General features: G+C 49.3%; 1 protein-coding gene across 1 annotated transcript in view; it reads left to right on the top strand.

Moving 5' to 3' along the window:
• Nucleotides 1–20,246, top strand: part of LOC130294045 (indolethylamine N-methyltransferase-like) — a 52,427-nt gene extending 32,181 nt beyond the window's left edge. The window contains exon 3 of the mRNA XM_056543417.1: nt 19,823–20,246. Coding sequence (XP_056399392.1) covers nt 19,823–20,246 — 424 coding nt within the window. The remainder of the gene's footprint in view (nt 1–19,822) is intronic.
• Nucleotides 20,247–20,581: the final 335 nt, after the last annotated feature.

Here is a 20,581-nt window from a genome sequence, read left to right as displayed (position 1 = left end):
TAGTGGCTGACACAGCGTGCAGTTGGCGGTTGCATGAGGAGATCATATAGTGGCTGAATGACACAACGTGGAGGTGTTGTCAGCATGAGGAGACCATAAAGTGGTTGAATGACACAACCTGGAGTTGGCAGCAGCATGAGGAGACCATATATTGGCTGAATGACACAGCCTGTAGTTGGTGTCAGCATGAGGCGACCATATAGTGGATGAACACATCCTGAAGTTGGCGGAAGCATGAGTAGACCATATAGTGGCTGAATGACACAGCGTGGAGGTGGTGGCAGCATGAGGAGACCATATTGTGGCTAAATGACACAACCTGGAGGAGACGGCTGCATGAGGAGACCATATGGTGGCCGAATGAGACAGCCTGGAGCTGGCATCAGCATGAGGAGAACATATGGTGCCAGTATGAGACAGCCTGGAGCTGGCATCAGCAGCATCAGGATTCCTGAAAGTGACCGGGTAACATGGTGGGACGGTGGGTGGCAATACCAGTACCAGTGATGAAGGTGGGTGAAAAAAGGAGAACTTAGCATCAGATGTGTGGCATCAGGCGGGTGGCAGAATCAGAATAGTAGCTGAGGCAGGTAGGCAGAAGAAAACGGTCTCTTTTCTAAAAGTGTTAGTGTGCACAAGTAAGTATTGAGGATATGCATTACATAAAATGTAACTTTTAATAATAATGTTAGGATAAAATATATAAAACATTTTTTAACTCAAGCAAAAGGAAAGGTGTGCAAAAAACACCATGTGCCACTTACATCACGAAGTATTGATGTGATGCAAAGACCTCTAAAAGGTGGAACAATGGTAGATTGTAACCGGTGGGGGTAAAAACTTTCCCTGCAAGCCCCTACTCTCGCATTATTAATTTCCTTCTTGGCATGTGCTACTCGCCATAAAAAGGACGGCCCCACACGGGAACTTCTCCCTATTTCCACTTGCAAAAACTGCCATTTCCCAGGGTTTTTAGGTGGAAATAGGGTTTGGTTTCTGTGGGGGGCCGCCAATTTTAAGACGAATAACACTTTCCTTGAAAAGGTGGAAGGAAACAACGTATGGTGGAAGGAAACAATGTATGGTTCTTTGTAGCAGGTGGGGGTAAAAACTTCCCCTTTAAGGCCCTACTCTCGCCCTATTTATTCCCTTCATGGCAAGTGTTACTCGCCCTAAAAAGGGCTGCCCCACACAGAAAATTCTCCCTATTTCCACCTAAAAACCCTGGGAAATGGCAGTGTTTGCAGGTGGAAATGGGGAGAGGTACCTGTGTGGGGCTGCCCTTAGTAATTCGAAAGTAGGGCCTTACAGGGGAAGTTTTTACCCCCACCGCTTACAATGAACCATAAGTTGTTCCCTTCCAACTTTTAGAGGTCTTTGCATCACATCAATACTTGATGTATTAGGTGGCACATTGTGTTTTTTGCACACCTGTCCTTTTTTTTTATTTAAAAAAAAATGGGTACATATATTTTATCCTAAGAAAAGTTAAGTTTTAGCTAATGAATAGGAATGTCTGTAACTGGGGAGCAGCACCTTAAATATGTTTTGCACTATCCATATTTGTGAAGTGTTAGTGTGGCACCATGGTCAATCTACTCTGATGCATCTGGCATTGGTGGGTAGAAATCCTGGCTGATCCATGCCTGATTCATCTTCACAAAGGTCAGTCTCTCCACATTTTTTGTGAACAGACAAGTTCGCCTTGGGGTGACTATGGCCCACGTCACACTAAACACCCGCTCTGATGGCACACTACTGGGCGGGCAAGACAGCTTTTCCAGGGCAAACTCTGCCAATTGCAGCCACAAATCAAGTTTGGCTACCCAGAAGTCCAGAGGATCTTCAAGGTTTGTTGGCATGGGCAAGTCAAGGTATGCCACCACCTGCTGGTTCAGTTCCTGCTCCAGGTCTACCTGCTGCTGATGAATTGCTTCACTATGCGGGTGAAGAAAATTGCTGCTGATTGAGCTGGTACTGTTTCTGCCATCCCACCCCTCCCCATCAGCCATGGCAGTGGAATGTGAGCACAGAGGGCCCCCCGAGTCATACCTGCGAGAGGCTGGACGATGGCACAGATAGACACCTCTGTAATAGGTCAGTTTGTCCTCCTTTTCAGTTGGTGTTAAAAAAGGCCCCCATTTTATGCCTGAAGCGAAGGTCCAATAAGGTGGAAAGCCAGAAGTCATCCCGCTGCCGAATGGTGACAATTTGGCGGTCACTACGCAAGCAATTTGACATGCATCGTGCCATTTGTGCAAATTACTCGGAGGAGCTCGCTGCCTCTATCTCCACTGCATACTGCCACGGTGTGTCTAGGTCCTGTGTCTTGCCTTCCTCATAACGCTCTAGCTCCTCTGGCTGCTCTTGCTCCTCTTCTCAGATGATTAGAAAAACATCACATCTCGCAAAACCTAAACTGTGCTCCACTGTGCTCCTCCTCCTCCTCCAATTCAGCCCCCACAGGGCTCATAGGGCAATGCGATGTAGGCGCCACTACTCCAGTGCCCTGACCAGCCATCGTTTCCAACACGTGTTGTAGTAAATAAAGCAGTGGAATGACGTTGTTCATCCCATAATCCTGGCAACTGACTAATAATGTGGCTTCCTCAAAGGGCCTGAGCAAACGTCAGGTGTCACGTATGAGCTGCCACTGGTTCACATTGAAGTTACACAGGGGAGTCCCCCTATCCACTTGGATCATCAAGAAGTAGGTGATGGCTTTTCTATGTTCGTATACTTGTGGGAATGTCACAAATCAGACTCTGTTGGGGGATAACGTTCTGACGCTGCAGCTAAAGGAGGGTGTGCTTTGCGGTGTACGAGTGGCTGAAGTGTATGCAAAGTTTCCTTCCCATTGTTAGGATGTCTTGCAGATGGGGGGAACACTTCAGGAACCACTTGACAAGGAGATTGAACACGTGTGCCATGCAGGGCTCATGTCTCAGACTTCCTTGTTGCAGTGCAGACAAGATGTTCTTCCCATTGTCGGTCACCATGGTTCCCATTTCCGGTTTTCATGGAGTAAGCCATGATTAGATTTCTTGATGAATGACTTTTAGCAGTTCCTCCCCTGTGTGACTCCCTTCACCAAGGCAGACAATGTGAAGAACAGCGTGAAACTGCCATACCCTACACAAATGGTATGCTGGATGGGCACTGAGACTTGTCCGTGCAGTGGAGGCTGAGGACACAGTGGAGGATGATGAGGAGGAGTTGCACACTGTCACAGGACCAACTGCCTGAGAGCGTGGAGGCGGGAGCAGCGTGACCTGTCCAAGTTGCTGTTGTGGCTGTGCAGGAATAGTGATTAGCGGCATTGGCCATATTCGAATTTGCAATATTTTGCGAATATATAGACGATTATTCGTCCTATTTTCGCAAATTTTGCTTATTCGTTAAATTTGCATATTCGCATATGCGAATATTCGCTTATTCTAGGAAGAAAACAGTGAGGGGCTGGGCAACTATACTATTGGTTGCTAGGGATGTTGTTGATAACAGCTGACAAGCGTATTTGCATCATTCTAATTGGCCCACAAGTGAAAAGAAGGAATATGTGAATATTCACATATGCAAATAGTCTCATATGCGAATATGTGCATTTGAAAATATTCACATATGCAAATATGCACAAATGCGGAAAAATATATGCGGCAAATATTCACAATTTCGAATATATAGCGAATATATTCGCAATATTCGCAAATTCGCTAATTTGTGATATTCGCAATAAAATTTTGAAATGCGAATACTCGCGCCCAACACTATGCAGGAACCACATTTACCCCGTGCCCCGTAAAGGACATGTATTGTCCCTGACCGTAGTTACAGCTACACATGTCGGCGCTGCCATGCACTATGTTACACACTGACAGACTCAAGGACTGGCCCATCTTCTGTTCCACAAAATTGTGCAGGGCTGGTACTGCCTTCTTCGCAAAGAAATCACTCTCCACCTCGGCTCGGCACAAGCCATCAGTTCTCTGAAAGGTGCAGAGTCCACCACTTGAAAAGGGAGGGACTGCAACACCAGTAACTTGGACAGGAGCACATTCAGCTTTTGCACCGTTGGATGAGTGGGCACATACTGTTGTCTCTTGGACAATGCCACCGACTCCAGGAACTACCTCCGGCAATGTAGGCTGTGGCGAAGCAGGTGATCTACCCCGGGCACTTTTGGCTCCAGACTTTACACTTCTGCCACCATGCTTACTGCCAACCATGCTACCACCTTGCTGGCTCAGTCGCTGCCACATGATCAACTTGCAACCCTCTTCTCCTGATGATGATGAAGTTCCTTCTGCACCCAGCTCCCAAGTGCGATCGGCTTCATCATCATCGAGTTGTGTCTGCACGTCACTGATGTCCTCCTAAGGTTGCTCAACAGTTTCTGCTTCAGGAGCCTGAACCCTGGCAACACCGCCTTCCACACCAATCTCCTCATCACTACTTGTTACGCTGAGCGCTCCGGGCCCCCTGCTGGCTTCGGAGCGCTCACAGCATGTGTCCCCAGGCAGCGCTCTGGCGTCTCGGCATGTGCGTCCCCGCTCTCTAGGGAGCGCGCCAGTGATTGGTGCCTGGCCCAAAGTGGTTATTAAGGGTTAAGGTTTGTGAGAGGCAGTGCTGCTTGGACTTAATTAGGCATTCACCTGTGCACTGCCTATGAATACCTTCTCCTCCCATAGCCTCCTGCCGGATCTTTGTGCCTTGTGCTTTGTGAAAGCGTTCCCTGTTGTTCCAGTGTTACCCTGCCTGTTGCCGACCTGTTGCCTGTGACTACCGCCTTAGAACCTGTGCTGCCTGCCCTGACCATTGCCACGTCTGACTACGCTTCTGCCTATCCCTCCTGTACCTCGTCTATCTCAGCAACCAGAGGAGTTGAGTCGCTACCGGGTGGAACGACCTGGGGATTATCGCCGCAGCAAGACCATCCCGCTTTGCGGCGGGCTCTGGTAAAAATCAGTAATCCCTTAGACTCCGTTCCTCTGGTTCGGCCCACGCCATCTCTCCTCTGGTCCAGTGGATCCACCTCCTGCCATCTGACCGGACCGTGACAGTAAGATCCGGACATGGATTCCGCTGAGGTACCTGATCCTAAGGATCTGCCTATGGTCGTTGCCATGCAGGCTCGCCAGCTCCAGCAGATGTCCGCCATGTTGCAGCAGATCATCTCTACCCAGCAGAAACCTACTTCACTGCCTGTTCCTGCTCCTCTGCCAGCAACTGTTTCCAGAATACTCCTGTCCCTGCCTGAGAAGTATGCTGGATATTCGAAAAAGTGCCATGGTTTCCTTACCCAGTGTTCTCTGCACCTCAAAATGTCGGCCGACTTATTTCCTTCTAAGCGTGCTAAGGTGGCATTCATACTCTGTCTGCTCACCGGGAAGGCCCTGGCCTGGGCTACACCATTATGGGACCACTCTGATCCTGCCACAACCCCGTCCAGCGCTTCTGTCAGGAGTTTCGGAGTGTATTCGAGGAACCAGCCCAGGTGTCCTCTGCAGAGACAGCTTTGCTAAATTTGACCCAAGGAGGCGCTTCTGTGGGTGATTACGCCATCCAATTCTGTACTCTCACCTCAGAGTTGAATTGGAACAATGAAGCCCTATGTGCTACATTCAAGAAGGGACTAAGCAGTGAGATTAAGGACGTTCTAGCTGCACTTGAGATACCTGCTAACCTTGGTAACCTCATTCTCCTGGCCACAAGGATTGACAAGCGTTTCTCAGAGAGACAAGAGGAACTCCTTCAAGAAAGAGAGAAGGCTCGTACAGGACACTATACTCGCTTGTCTCTGGTTTTCAGCGTCCACTGCACCTCTTCTCTGGGCCTCCCGCCGTGGAAGCCATGCAAGTGGACCGGTCTCGCCTGACCTCACAAGAACGGAGTCGTCGCAGACTCGAAAATTTGTGTCTGTACTACGCTAGTACCGAGCATTTCCTCAGAGACTGTCCTCTCTGTCCCACGCGTTCTGGGAAACGCACGCACCTAGTAAACGTAGGAGAGTCGTTGCTAGGTGTGGATTCTTCCTCTCCACGCCTGACAGTATCTGTGCAGCTTTCTGTGCCTGCCAAGTCTTCCTTCACTGCCACAGCCTTCTTGGATTCTGGATCTGCTGGCAATTTCACCCATGCCTCCTTGATAGACAAGCATCAAATTCCTGTGGTCCGTTTGTCCAAGCCTTTCTTTATCTCTGCGGTCAATGGAGAGAGACTTACTACTACTGTCCAGTACCGCACTCCACCTCTACAGATGGACATTGGCTTTGTCCTACCCTTTTGCTCCTCTGAACTTCTCCTTGGTTTGCCCTGGCTTCAGCGCCATTGTCCCCTCCTGGATTGGACCACCGGAGAAATCCAAAGTTGGGGGTCCTTTTGCTTCGGCCGCTGCCTCAAGACTGTACCCGTCAAGCAGAACCATGTTGCTTCTCCGCCACCAGGACTTCCAGAACCCTACCACAGTTTTGCCGACGTCTTTTGTAAGAAGCAAGCTGAAGTTCTTCCACCTCATAGACCCTATGATTGTCAGATTGATCTGATGCCAGGGACTACTCCTCCTCGGGGTTGTATCTATCCACTCTCTCCACCAGAGACTCTTGCCATGTCGGAGTACATCCGAGAAAGCCTGCAGAGGGGTTTCATAAGGAAGTCCTCTTCCCCAGCTGGAGCCGATTTTTTATTTGTTACTAAAAAGGACGGCTCCCTCCGCACATGTATAGATTACAGAGGACTTAACAAGATCACAGTTAAGAACAGTTACCCTCTCCCCTTGATCTCTGAGCTCTTTGACCGTCTGCGTGGGGCCAGAATCTTTACCAAGCTGGATCTCCGTGGAGTTTACAACTTGATCCGAATTAGAGAGGGTGACGAGTGGAAGACCGCCTTTAACACACGGGATGGCCATTTTGAATACCTGGTGATGCCCTTCTGCCTCTGCAACGCGCCTGCCGTGTTTCAAGAATTTGTCAATGACATTTTCAGAGATCTGCTTTACACCTGCGTGGTCGGTTACCTTGACGACACTCTCATTTTCTCCTCAAACCTTGAGCAACACCGGGAACATGTACGCCAAGTCCTTTCACGCCTTCAAAGAAACCGTCTCTACGCAAAAATCGAGAAGTGCCTGTTCGAGCGGTCCAGACTGCCCTTCCTGGGGTACATAATTTCCGCCCAAGGTTTACAGATGGACCCGGCTAAGCTCTCCGCAGTTCTGGACTGGCCACGCCCCTCTGGACTTCGTGCCATCCAAAGGTTTTTGGGTTTTGCCAACTATTATAGGCAATTCATCCCTCATTTCTCCACCCTGGTCTCTCCCATAGTGGCCTTGACCAAGAAATGTGCTAATCCAAAATCGTGGCCTCCTCAAGCAGATGAAGCCTTCCAGTCCTTGAAAGCCGCTTTTGCCACCGCACCTGTACGTTCCAGACCGGACCCCACTAAGCCTTTTTCTCTGGAAGTGGATGCCTCCTCCGTGGGTGTCGGAGCCGTGCTCACCCAGAAGTTACCTAGAGGCAGGACCCTAACTTACGGCTTTTTCTCCAAGACCTTCACCCCAGCCGAAAGAAACTACTCGATTGGTGACAGGGAGTTGCTGGCCATCAAATTGTCTCTTGAGGAGTGGAGACGTCTTCTCGAGGGATCCATGAGGTGTCCATTTACACGGACCACAAAAATCTTGCCTATCTTCAGTCCGCACAGAGGCTCAATCCACACCAGGCTCGTTGGTCCCTGTTCTTCGCTCGCTTAAATTTTGTGATCCATTTCCGTTCGGCAAGCAAGAACATCAGGGCAGATGCCCTCTCCCGCTCTTCAGATGTGATGGGTGACGAGACTACTCCCCGGCATATTATTCCGCCCGAGCGCCTGATTGCCGTTGCTCCTATGGACCTGCGCTCTCTTCCTCCTGGCAAGTCCTATGGCCTCCTCGTCAGCGCCTTCAAATCCTCAAGTCGGGTCACGCTTCCTTGTTTGCAGGTTACCCAGGAGTCCTGAAGACACTCCAGCTTATCACCCAAAGATATTGGTGGCCTTCCGTGGAGAGGGATGTCTCGGACTACGTCCAAGCTTGTGTGATCTGCGCACGGGACAAGTAGCCTCGCCAGAAACCAGCTAGATGGCTCTTACCTCTTCCTGTTCCTGAGACCCCATGGTCCCACATCGCCATGGATTTCGTGACCAACCTTCCTCCTTTCCTTGGGCATGACTGTCATTTGGGTGATAGTGGACCGTTTTTCCAAGATGGCGCACTTCGTACCATTACCTGGGCTGCCCTCTGCGCCACTACTGGCTAAGCAATTCTTCAAGCACATTTTCCGTCTGCATGGTTTAATATTGTTTCTGATCGAGGTGTGCAGTTTGTATCCAAATTCTGGAGGGCTATTTGCGGTCAGCTCAAAGTGAAATTAGACTTCTCTTCCTCTCACCACCCCCAAACAAACGGTCAAGTGGAACGAGTGAATCAAGTCCTGGGAGATTATCTCCGACACTTTGTTTCTTCTCACCAAGACAACTGGGCAGATCTCCTCCCGTGGGCAGAGTTCTCTTACAATTACAAGAATTCCACAGCTTCCAATAAATCTCCATTCTTTGTGGTCTACGGACTTCATCCTCTACCTCCTCTGCCCTTGTCTACCTCCTCAGCAGTTCCCGCAGTTGATGAGTTCATCCAGGACTTCTCCACCATTTGGCGTGAGACTCGTACTGCCCTTCTACAAGCCTCTGCCCGCATGAAGTCCCAAGCAGATAAAAAATGCAGAGCTCCTCCGTTTTTTCCCCTGGAGACAGAGTGTGGCTCTCAGACAAATACGTTCATTTTAGGGTCCCAAGCTACAAACTGGGTCCTCGTTACTTGGGACCCTACAAGATTAAGAAGAGGATAAATCCTGTGGCTTATCAGCTCCATCTCCCTTCCTCCCTTAGGATCCCTAATTCGTTCCACTTCTCCCTCCTTAAGCCTACCATCTTTAACCGCTTCTCCCCTAAAATCACCACTCCCACTCCTGTGGCTGGCACATCTGATGTCTTCTTCGTCAAGGAGATTTTGGCATCCAAATTGGTTAGAGGAAGAAAATTCTTTCTGGTCGACTGGGAGGGCTGCAGTCTTGGGAGATCTTGGGAGCCGGAGGAGAACATCCTGGACTGCAGCCTCATCCTCAAGTTCGTCGGTACCAAAAAGAGGGGGAGACCAAAGGGGGGGTACTGTTGGCCCCCTGCTGGCTTCGGAGCGCTCACAGCATGTGTCCCCAGGCAGCGCTCCGGCGTCTCGGTGTGTGCGTCCCCGCTCTCTAGGGACAGCGCGCGCGCCAGGACTCTTAGATTTAAAGGGCCAGTGCACCAGTGATTGGTGCCTGGCCCAAAGTGGTTATTAAGGGTTAAAGTTTGTGAGAGGCAGTGCTGGTTGGAATTAATTAGGCATTCACCTGTGCACTGCCTATAAATACCTTCTCCTCCCACAGCCTCCTGCCGGATCTTTGTGCCTTGTGCCTTGTGAAAGCGTTCCCTGTTGTTCCAGTGTTACCCTGCCTGCTGCCGACCCGTTGCCTGTGACTACCGCCTTAGAACCTGTGCTGCCTGCCCTGACCATTGCCACATCTGACTACGCTTCTGCCTATCCCTCCTGTACCTCGTCTATCTCAGCAACCAGAGGAGTTGAGTCGCTACCGGGTGGAACGACCTGGGGATTACTGCCGCAGCAAGACCATCCCGCTTTGCAGCGGGCTCTGGTGAAAACCAGTAATCCCTTAAACTCTGTTCCCCTGGTTCGGCCCACTCCATCTCTCCTCTGGTCCAGTGGATCCACCTCTTGCCATCTGACCAGACCGTGACACTACTTGCCCGCCTAGCGGAGGAAACGGCGGATGTCTTCTCCACTTCTTGGCTGGGCAGTAGCTGCTGACTGTCCTCTATTAGATCATCCTCACTGAATAGTGGAGCTGAACCCACAGCATAAGATACTTCTGTAGGGGAGGGATCAGCATAGGACAGAGGCAATGGGAGGACAGGGACTGCTCCCGGGCCATGCAAACTGAGGATTGTGTCTGAGGAACTCACCGACTGTTGACTGGGGGTGTCAGATGTCACTTGTGATGAAGTGGATGACCGTGTTAACCAATCGATGACGGCAGATGGGTTGCTGATCGAGACCACTAGCTGATACCGGAATCTCAGGCCTCTCGCTGCGAATCCTGCTGTCACTTATGCCTAGTCTGCTACGACCTCTGCCTGATGAATTTAGACCTCTGCCACTCCTCTGTGCATGTCCTTGCACTTCTCTGCCTGACATACTTCAAGCGTATATGAGTGGAGGACAATACACTCTAGTACGCTTAAAACCGTATTTGTCTACAACACTAGCAGGTGTGTACTTTTGACTGGCCTTGCAATGAACTAGGCCCTTTAGACTTTAACAGGAACTAATTGGTACACCACTTAGATGTATGTATGTGGTATGCACTTATGAGAGGAGTTCAAGGCACTCAAGTATGCTTAAAACAGTATTTGTCTACAACACCAGCAGATGTGTACTTCTGGCTGGCCTTGCAATGAACTAGGCCCTTAAAACTTTAAAGGGAACTAAATGGTACACCACTTAGATGTACGTATATGGTATGCACTTATAAGGGGAGTTCAAGGCACTCCAGTATGCCGCTTTAAACTGTATTTGTCTACAACACCAGCAGGCAGGGCCGGCCTTAGGTGTTCAGGCGCCCTGTGCGAGCTAACCTTGTGGTGCCCCCCCCCCCCATTAACCCATAAACATACACAAAGAGGAAAAAAATATCTGTAACAAATATATATATTTTTTAATTACAGACAATTTAAGTGCAAGTGGAAACAAGTACAATAATAAATAACTGGTTTGACTGGTAACAATCATGTATATCAATGTATACATAAGTTATACATAAGTTTATGTCTTGTAGAAACAAGAGCTATGTTACATAGTTACATAGTTAGTACGGTCGAAAAGAGACATATGTCCATCAAGTTCAACCAGGGAATTGAAGGGTAGGGGTGTGGCGCAATATTGGGGAAGGGATGGGATTTTATATCTCTTCATAAGCATTAATGTTATTTTGTTCCAGGATTGTATCTAATCCTGTTTTAAAGCTGTTAATTTTTACTGCTTTGACCAGTTCCTGAGGTAGACTGTTCCATAAGTTCACAGTTCTCATGGTAAAGAAGGCGTGTCGCCCCTTGAGACTAAACTTTTTCTTCTCCTCGTCCTTTGGGGGGGTTTAACCTGGAACAGTTTTTCTCCATATTTTTTGTATGGGCCATTAATATACTTATATACATTTATCATATCCCCCCTTAAACGTCTCTTCTCAAAACTAAACAATTGTAACTCCTTTAATCGCTCCTCATAGCTAAGATGTTCCATGCCCCGTATTAGTTTAGTCGCACGTCTCTGCACCCTTTCCAGCTCTGCAGTGTCCCTTTTATGGACTGGTGCCCAAAACTGAACAGCATATTCCAGGTGAGGCCATACCAATGCTTTATAAAGGCATATAAAGGCAATACTTTACAAAGGTATTATGTCCCTGTCCCTCGAGTCCATGCATCTTTTTATACATGACAATATCCTGCCGGCCTTGGAAGCAGCAGCCTGACATTGCATGCTATTCTGTAGTCTGTCATCTACAAGTACACCTAGATCCTTCTCATGTTGTCAGAACACTATATCTAACTATTTTACAACACTAAGCATGCATAGACTCTCCCACATTTCTTCAACCAATGTTTTTGTTTGGCACCCGATAGACAATTTGAAGCACACAATATGCCACCTTCATTCCCAACACCAAAACCCTTGGCCACCCATTCAATAAAACACTTGCCTCCCCTTAATCAGTCCCCTGTCCCCCTTAATCAGTCCCCTGTCCCCCTTAATCAGTCCCCTGACCATTTAATCAGCCCCCTGCCCTCTTAATCAGTCCCCTGTCCCCCTTAATCAGTCCCCTGCCCGCTTAATCAGTCCCATGTCCCCCTTTTTCAGTCCCCCTCAATCAGTCCCCTGCCTCCTTAATCATTCCCATGTCCCCCTTCACCAGTCCCTTGACCCCCTTAATCAGATGCAGATCCCCTTAATTAAGCCATGCCCCTTCACCAGTCCCCCTTAATCAGACTCAGAACCCCCTCCCCCCTACACCAGTCCACTTCTCTGTCCACATTAATCAAACCCTCTCTCTTTATTCCATAATTAGACGGATGGACCCTGCCCCCCTTCACATACCCTATGCCCTGTTTAAAAATAAATAAATAAATAAATAAAGCACAAAATAAAACAATTATTTAGAACTTCCAGGTACTTACTTTTGAAAGCTGCTGCGCTGCTCCCTGGAATCAGCTTGTAGAGCACCGGCCACCACCTTTACACTGCACACAGGGATCCTTCCGCAGTCCTCTGCGAAGGTGCGCACAGCACTTGGATGTTGCCCATGCCCCCAAGCTCCTCCTCCATGCTCCGGACCTTGCTTCCTTCTCCAAAGTAGTTGCAGCTGCTTACCCGCAGAGAGCTGTGAGTGGCTGGAACCATCGATTCACATCACTGGCCGGCCGGAGTATAGTGCAGAGATGCGAATGCAGGAGAAAGCCGCTCCATCTCTGCAATAGAAAGGACAATCCCATCGGGTGTCAGGAGTGATACCTACTGTCATCTGTTTATTAGTACAGGTACTACAGCTGCCATCATGTAACAATCTGGTACATGCTGGGAGTAGTAGTACTACCTAAACATTTTTTTAAAATTGTGGGGGAAAAAGTGAACAACACATAAACAACCACACTTTAAACACAATATTAAAATACATTACTAATAAAAAAAATTAAAAATTATTGTTATAAAAAGTATATTGTTTTTACGTTTAAACGGCCACTTTCTACATTTTTCTTATTGTAGGCTACATTTTAGGTCCCTGCCCGCCCACATAAATTGATCCCTGTTTAAAAATTAACATTACATTTTTTTTTTTTTTCTTTCAATTTTCGGGAGTGGGCAGGGACCAGAAAATTCAGCACTCCATATAAAAAATGGGGTTAAAAAAGTAAAGTGAAAAAAAAAATAATTATGATTTAGAACAAAAACTAGAAAAAATAAATTATGAAATGCACTCCTCATTCACTTTTTAATATTGAGTGCTGAATTTTCTGGACCCTGCCCGCTCCCGAAAATTGGGAAAAAAAATTGTTAATGTTAATTTTTGAACAGAGATCAGTTTATGTGGGCAGGCAGGGACCTAAAAATGTAGCCGACAATAATATAAATGTAGTGTGCGTTTATTATTCACTTTTATCTTCTTTATTTTATGATGTATTATTTTGTACTACTACTCCCAGCATATAACACACTGTTCCATGATGGGAATAGTAGTCCCTGTATTCATAGACAGATTGCCACAGGTGTCACTCCTGACACCCGATGCAATCGCCCATAAAATAGCAGAGATTCGGAGCAATTCTATACAGCGCTCGTGTCACGATCCCGGCTGGTAGGAGGTGGATCCTCTGTGTCAGCGAGGGATTGGCGTGGACCGTGCTAGTGGACCGGTTCTAAGAGGCTACTGGTTTTCACCAGAGCCCGCCGCAAAGCGGGATGGTCTTGCTGCGGCAGTAGCAACCAGGTCGTATCCACTAGCAACGGCTCTACCTCGCTGACTGCTGAGAAGGCGTGGGACAGAAGGACAAGGCAGAGGCAAGGTCAGACGTAGCAGAAGGTCGGGGGCAGGCGGCAAGGTTCGTAGTCAGGATGGATAGCAGAAGTTCAGGTACACAGGCTTTGGACACACTAAACGCTTTCACTGGCACAAGGCAACAAGATCCGGCAAGGGAGTGCATGGGAGGAGGTCAGATATAGTCAGGGACCAGGTGGAAGCCAATTAAGCTAATTGGGCCAGGCACCAATCATTGGTGCACTGGCCCTTTAAGTCTCAGAGAGCTGGCGCGCGCGCGCCCTAGAGAGCGGAGCCGCGCGCGCCAGCACATGACAGCAGGGGACCGGGACGGGTAAGTGACCTGGGATGCGATTCGCGAGCGGGCGCGTCCCGCTGTGCGAATCGCATCCCCGACGGCCATGACAGTGCAGCGCTCCCGGTCAGCGGGACTGACCGGGGAGCTGCAGGGAGAAAGACGCCGTGAGCGCTCCGGGGAGGAGCGGGGACCCGGAGCGCTAGGCGTAACAGTACCCCCCCCCTTAGGTCTCCCCTTTTTTTTGTCCGGTGACTGCCTCCCCTGGGATGAGGACACCGGGAAAGAATGGATGGTTTCCTCAATGGCAGGCAGTACAGCAGGAGTAGGAATGGGGAGGGAGGGCAGAGGGCGAAGCTTGGCACGGGGCAGGGAGACACAAGGACGGGAGCCATGAGGAGGCACAGAGGCTTGCCAGACGGGACTGGGAGGGGGGGAGAGACACTTCCTGTGGCAGGCAGAGTCCCAGTACTTGATCTCCCCGGTGGTCCAATCAAGGGTGGGCGAATGAAGCCGGAGCCATGGCAGACCGAGGAGGACCTCAGAGGTACAGCCGGGGAGAACGAATAGCTCAATCCTCTCGAGGTGGGGTCCAATAGACATGAGGAGGGGTTCTGTGCGGTAACGCACGGTGCAGTCCAATCTGGCTCCGTTGACCGCGGAAATGTAGAGCGGCTTGACGAGACGGGTCACCGGGATGCTGAATTTATTAACAAAGGACTCCAAAATAAAATTCCCGGAGGCACCAGAGTCCAAGCAGGCCACGGCTGAGAGGGAGGAGTTGGCTGTAGGAGAAATTCGCACGGGCACCGTGAGACGTGGAGAAGAAGACTTAGAACCAAAAGATGCCACACCCACGTGAGCTGGGTGCGTGCGTGCGTTTCCCAGGCGTGGAGGACGGATAGGGCAATCCACCAAGAAATGCTCGGTACTGGCACAGTACAGACAGAGATTTTCTTCTCTACGGCGATTCCTCTCTTCCTGGGTCAGGCGAGACCGATCCACTTGCATGGCCTCCTCGGCGGGAGGCCCAGGCGAAGACTGCAAAGGATGCTGTGGGAGAGGTGCCCAGAGATCTAAGTCTTTTTCCTGGCGGAGCTCTTGGTGTCGCTCAGAAAAACGCATGTCAATGCGGGTAGCCAAATGGATGAGTTCTTGGAGGTTGGCAGGAATCTCTCGTGCGGCCAGCACATCCTTGATGCGACTGGATAGGCCTTTTTTAAAGGTCGCGCAGAGAGCCTCATTATTCCAGGATAGTTCAGAAGCAAAAGTACGGAATTGTATGGCGTACTCGCCAACGGAAGAATTACCCTGGACCAGGTTCAGCAAGGCAGTCTCAGCAGAAGAGGCTCGGGCAGGTTCCTCGAAGACACTTCGGACTTCAGCGAAGAAGGACTGGACTGTGGCTGTGGCAGGATCATTGCAGTCCCAGAGCGGTGTGGCCCAAGACAAGGCCTTTCCTGAAAGAAGGCTCACTACGAACGCCACCTTAGACCGTTCTGTAGGAAACAAGTCCGACAACATCTCCATATGCAGGGAACACTGAGACAAAAATCCACGGCAGAGTTTAGAGTCCCCATCAAATTTGTCCGGCAGGGACAAGCGGAGGCTAGGAGCGGCCACTCGCTGCGGAGGAGGTGCAGGAGCTGGCGGAGGAAATGGTTGCTGCTGTAGCAGAGGCAGAAGTTGCTGTAACATGGCGGTCAACTGCGACAGCTGCTGTCCTTGTTGGGCAATCTGCTGCGATTGCTGAGCGACCACCGTGGGAAGATCAGCGAGACTTGGCAGCGGCACCTCAGCGGGATCCATGGCCGGATCTACTGTCACGATCCCGGCTGGTAGGAGGTGGATCCTCTGTGTCAGCGAGGGATTGGCGTGGACCGTGCTAGTGGACCGGTTCTAAGAGGCTACTGGTTTTCACCAGAGCCCGCCGCAAAGCGGGATGGTCTTGCTGCGGCAGTAGCAACCAGGTCGTATCCACTAGCAACGGCTCTACCTCGCTGACTGCTGAGAAGGCGTGGGACAGAAGGACAAGGCAGAGGCAAGGTCAGACGTAGCAGAAGGTCGGGGGCAGGCGGCAAGGTTCGTAGTCAGGATGGATAGCAGAAGTTCAGGTACACAGGCTTTGGACACACTAAACGCTTTCACTGGCACAAGGCAACAAGATCCGGCAAGGGAGTGCATGGGAGGAGGTCAGATATAGTCAGGGACCAGGTGGAAGCCAATTAAGCTAATTGGGCCAGGCACCAATCATTGGTGCACTGGCCCTTTAAGTCTCAGAGAGCTGGCGCGCGCGCGCCCTAGAGAGCGGAGCCGCGCGCGCCAGCACATGACAGCAGGGGACCGGGACGGGTAAGTGACCTGGGATGCGATTCGCGAGCGGGCGCGTCCCGCTGTGCGAATCGCATCCCCGACGGCCATGACAGTGCAGCGCTCCCGGTCAGCGGGACTGACCGGGGAGCTGCAGGGAGAAAGACGCCGTGAGCGCTCCGGGGAGGAGCGGGGACCCGGAGCGCTAGGCGTAACAGCTCGCATCTCTGCACTATACTCTGGGCCGGTCAGTGATGTGAATAGAAATTCACCTCACTTATTCATATTTTCCGCCCAGAGTGGGGATTGGCCGGATGGCGGCAGCAAATCCCCGCTCTCAGCGGGAAATATGAATGGTGAGTGGCCGCCCGGAGCACAGAGCAGAGATGTGAGTGCAGAAGAAAGCCGCTCCGCATCTCAGGGATGAAGAATGATCACAGCGGGTGTCAGGAGGGTAACCCGCTGTGATCTGTCTTTAACTGCAGGTACGACTGCTCCCAATATGAAGCACACTCTGCTCCATGCTGGGAGTTGTAGTACCTGCATTAATGGACAGATAGCAGCGAGGGTCACTCCTGACACCCGCTGTGATCCTCCTGTATAATGTATAGATGCAGGCGGCCAGCTGCTCTTCTATCGTCCCCTGCACTGACGTATATATACATCTATTCATATTTACCAAAGAGAGTTTTGATTTGATAGAACCATCTGTCCAATCACAGCTCTCTGTGGGAAATATGAATAGGTGCAGCAGTGCAGGGGACGATAGACGTGCGGCAGCCGCATCTATACATTATACATGAGGATCGCAACGGGTGTTTGAAGTGACACCCGGGGCGATCTGTCAATTAGTACAGGTACTACTACTTTCATCAAGGAATAGTGTGTTCCACACTGGGAGTAGTAGTAATATCTAACACACATGCACACACTACATTTTTATTAGGCCCCTTTCACACTATAAAGTTGCTCCGTTAAACCCGTTAGACCCGTTACAAACTTCAGTTAGAAAAGCCTTAAAAACAGATGTTAAATGGCTGTTACAAAATCCCATTAAAGTCTATAGGATTTTTTGATTATCCGTGATGACCCGTTATAGCCCGTCATGAATAATTGACATTATTTGTGACGGAAGAAAAAACGGCACATGCACTAATTTTTCTTCTGTCACAATAAACGATTAAATTAACGGAAGTTATTTTTAACATTGAAGTCTATGGCAAACGGATGAGCCTGTATGTCATTTGTTTGCACCTGGCAGACTCCTGCAGTGCTGAGGGACTACTACTATTCCCATCATTTAACAAACTTGTTTCCATGATGGGAGTAGTAGTTCCCTGGCTGCAGGAATCTGCTGGTGGCAGGGGAGGCTACGTTAGGGTTTCTATTACAGCCCCATCATGGAACAGACTCTTTTCCATGATGGGGGTTGTAGTAAAGGGGCTGAGGGATTGCACCAGGTCTCACTTCTGAGACCCAATGCGATTAGAAGTTATTAAACAGGGGGAGGGCGGTATGCTGCACTCCCTTGCAATGTACAATGTATTTTACTTTCATTTTTAAATTCCCCGCCGAAAGCCCTGAATGGCCCGGCGGGGTTTTTAAACTTTAATGTGCCTTACTGTATAATCACATTCCCCTTTAAGTATATTAATTTTATTCCCCCATGTGTATATATATGATTCCCCCCCCCCCCCCCCCCCCGCTGCACGGTCATCTTCTAGCACTGTCACAGCGCACAGCAGGGACATGCCATTCCATTCCATGCTGCTCATCTCCGTATCTAACAGAGAGGAGCAGCGGAGAATGGAAGGACCTGTCTCCCCTATGCGCTGTTATAGCACTCCATTCCCCTCCATCAGTACCTGACCTGTACCCCCAATGCACTGCCTCATTCATTCATTCCCCACCGCTGCCCGACATGTTCCCGTTGCTGTCCTGCTCCAAGTGCAATCAGAGCGCACAGAAGGTACATGTCAGTCTATTCCCCACTGATCATCCCCATCGGGTACAGAGATGAGCAGTGGGGAGTAGACTGATAATTCCCCTGTTTTTAGCAAACAGGGTGCCTCTAGTTGTTGAAAAACTCCCAGTATGCCTTGACAGTCAGTGGCTGTCCGGCAATACTGGGAGTTGTTGTTTTGCAACAGCGGAATGCTCCATTTTGGAAACACTGCTGTATGAGAAATTATTTATTTTTATTGGTGGGGGAGGGTTAACTGTGTAAGGGTGTGCATGTAGTGTTTTACTCTTTATTTTGTGTAGTGTACATTCACACAGGTGGGGGTTTACAGAGTGTTTACAGAAAATTTGCCGCATCTCAAACTTGAAGTGGGAAACTCACTGTAAACTCCCACCCAAGTGAATGTACCCGATTGACCTGGAATCATCGCAAATCGACAATCTGAATTGACCGACAATTTTGCGGCGATCTCAGGACCCCCTTCCCCTCCCACGAGTTTGTACAGGATGCCTGCTGAACGATTTCAGCAGGCATCCCATTCCATTCACCTCCAGGTAGATAGACAGATCTTCAGGGGGACCAGGCGCCAGACTGCAGGTATGCATATTAGTCAGAGACCCCGCATTGGTCTCCTGTTAACCCGCACTACAACCCAATGTATTGGGTTTAGTGTGGGTGAATAGGATGACCGTATTTCCTTTAAGCTGCACAGCTTGATGACACTTTATTGTAACACGTCCCTGTCTGGGCTCCAGCACAGCCTCTGGCCCTTTCTTTGTGTATTCCATGGTCTCTCTTGTCATCTTGATGATAGTCCTGCCCTTTGCTCTGCCGTTTGTCACTCTATTCACATTATCAGGAGGTGGGAGCGCTGGGCCAATAAGCTGCGGTGCCAGAGCTCACACCTTCCGTTGGCAGATGATTTAAACTAGTCAGCTGCTCAGTTCTACAAGATTTATACTTAGTATACCAAAGTTGCATAGTGTGGTCGAAAAAAGACAAATGTTCATCTTGTTCAACAGCCTTCAAGTTTTAATAAAAAATGTCCAATATTAAAGGGGTACTCCACCCCTAGACATCTTATCCCCCATCCAAAGGATAGGGGATAAGATGTCAGATCACCGTGGTCCTGCTGCTGGGGAGCCCCGGGATCCCCGCTGCGGCACCGCGCTATCATTACAGCACTGTGCGTAATGACGGGCGATATACAGGGGACGGAGCAGCGTGACTTCATGGCTCCGCCCCTCGTGACATCACGGCCCGTCCCCTTAATGCAAGTCTATGGCAGGGGGCGTGACGACCGCCACGCCCCCTCCCATAAACTTGTATTTAAAGGGGCGGGTCGTGACATCACGAGGGGCGGAACCATGATGCAACGATGCTCCGGCCCCTGTATTGCCTGTCATTACGTGCAGAGCGAACTCGCTCTGTGCTGTAATGATAGCGCGGTGCCGCAGCGGCGATCCCGGGGCTCCCCAGCAGCGGGACCGCGGCGATCTGACATCTTATCCCCTATCCTTTGGATAGGGTTTTATTCTGCTATAACTGATGTGGACTGTCCATATGATTTCATCTCTTTTAGTGACCAGTTACAGGACAATGAAGAGAAAGTGAGATCGGCCGTTCAACATGTGATGAAATGTGACTTTGCGAAACAAAATATGATGGATCCGATAGTCTTACCACCAGCAGATTGTATCATTAGCGGTTGGCTCCTGGATGAGATCAGCAAAAATCAAGATGATTATATAAGATATCTCAGGAAATTCTCAGGGTTACTAAAACCTGGAGGACATCTCATATTACTTGGAGCTTTAGATATGACATATTTCACAGTCGGGAGGGAGAAGTTCCATTTTTTCACATATGATGAGGATTTTGTCAGGAAAACTCTAGTTGGAGAAGGATTTGTTATAGATAACTGTAAGATTAAGAAGAGAACGGCTGTGAGTGACCTTGCTGACTATAAGGCTCTCATATTCATTACAGCTCACAAGGAGAAGTAGATATTGAATATACACACATTATAAAATCACATGAAAAATACAGCCATAAAAAGGGGGCAAAAAATTGCTGTATTTTTCATGTAATATTGTACTCTATAAATGTCTTCAAAATAGGAGGCATCAGTGCACACTGTTGTAATTCCAATGTAATTTTACGATGTGTGAACTCAGACTTAGACTCTGCTTAGATTGTATTCAAGCCTAAGATTTCCCAATATATACTGCAGAATAAATACTCTGATATATATGAATAAAAAAATCTCTAATCTTTATATAATATATAATGTAAAATGAATCAGTGCAGCATTATGGACCTATTACGAATTAGGAGAAGA

The sequence above is a fragment of the Hyla sarda genome, chromosome 10 (genome assembly GCF_029499605.1).
Source record: "Hyla sarda isolate aHylSar1 chromosome 10, aHylSar1.hap1, whole genome shotgun sequence".
Classification (NCBI taxonomy): domain Eukaryota; kingdom Metazoa; phylum Chordata; class Amphibia; order Anura; family Hylidae; genus Hyla; species Hyla sarda.
Note: the sequence above shows the minus strand (reverse complement) of the source record. Positions and strands in the feature narration are given on the sequence as shown.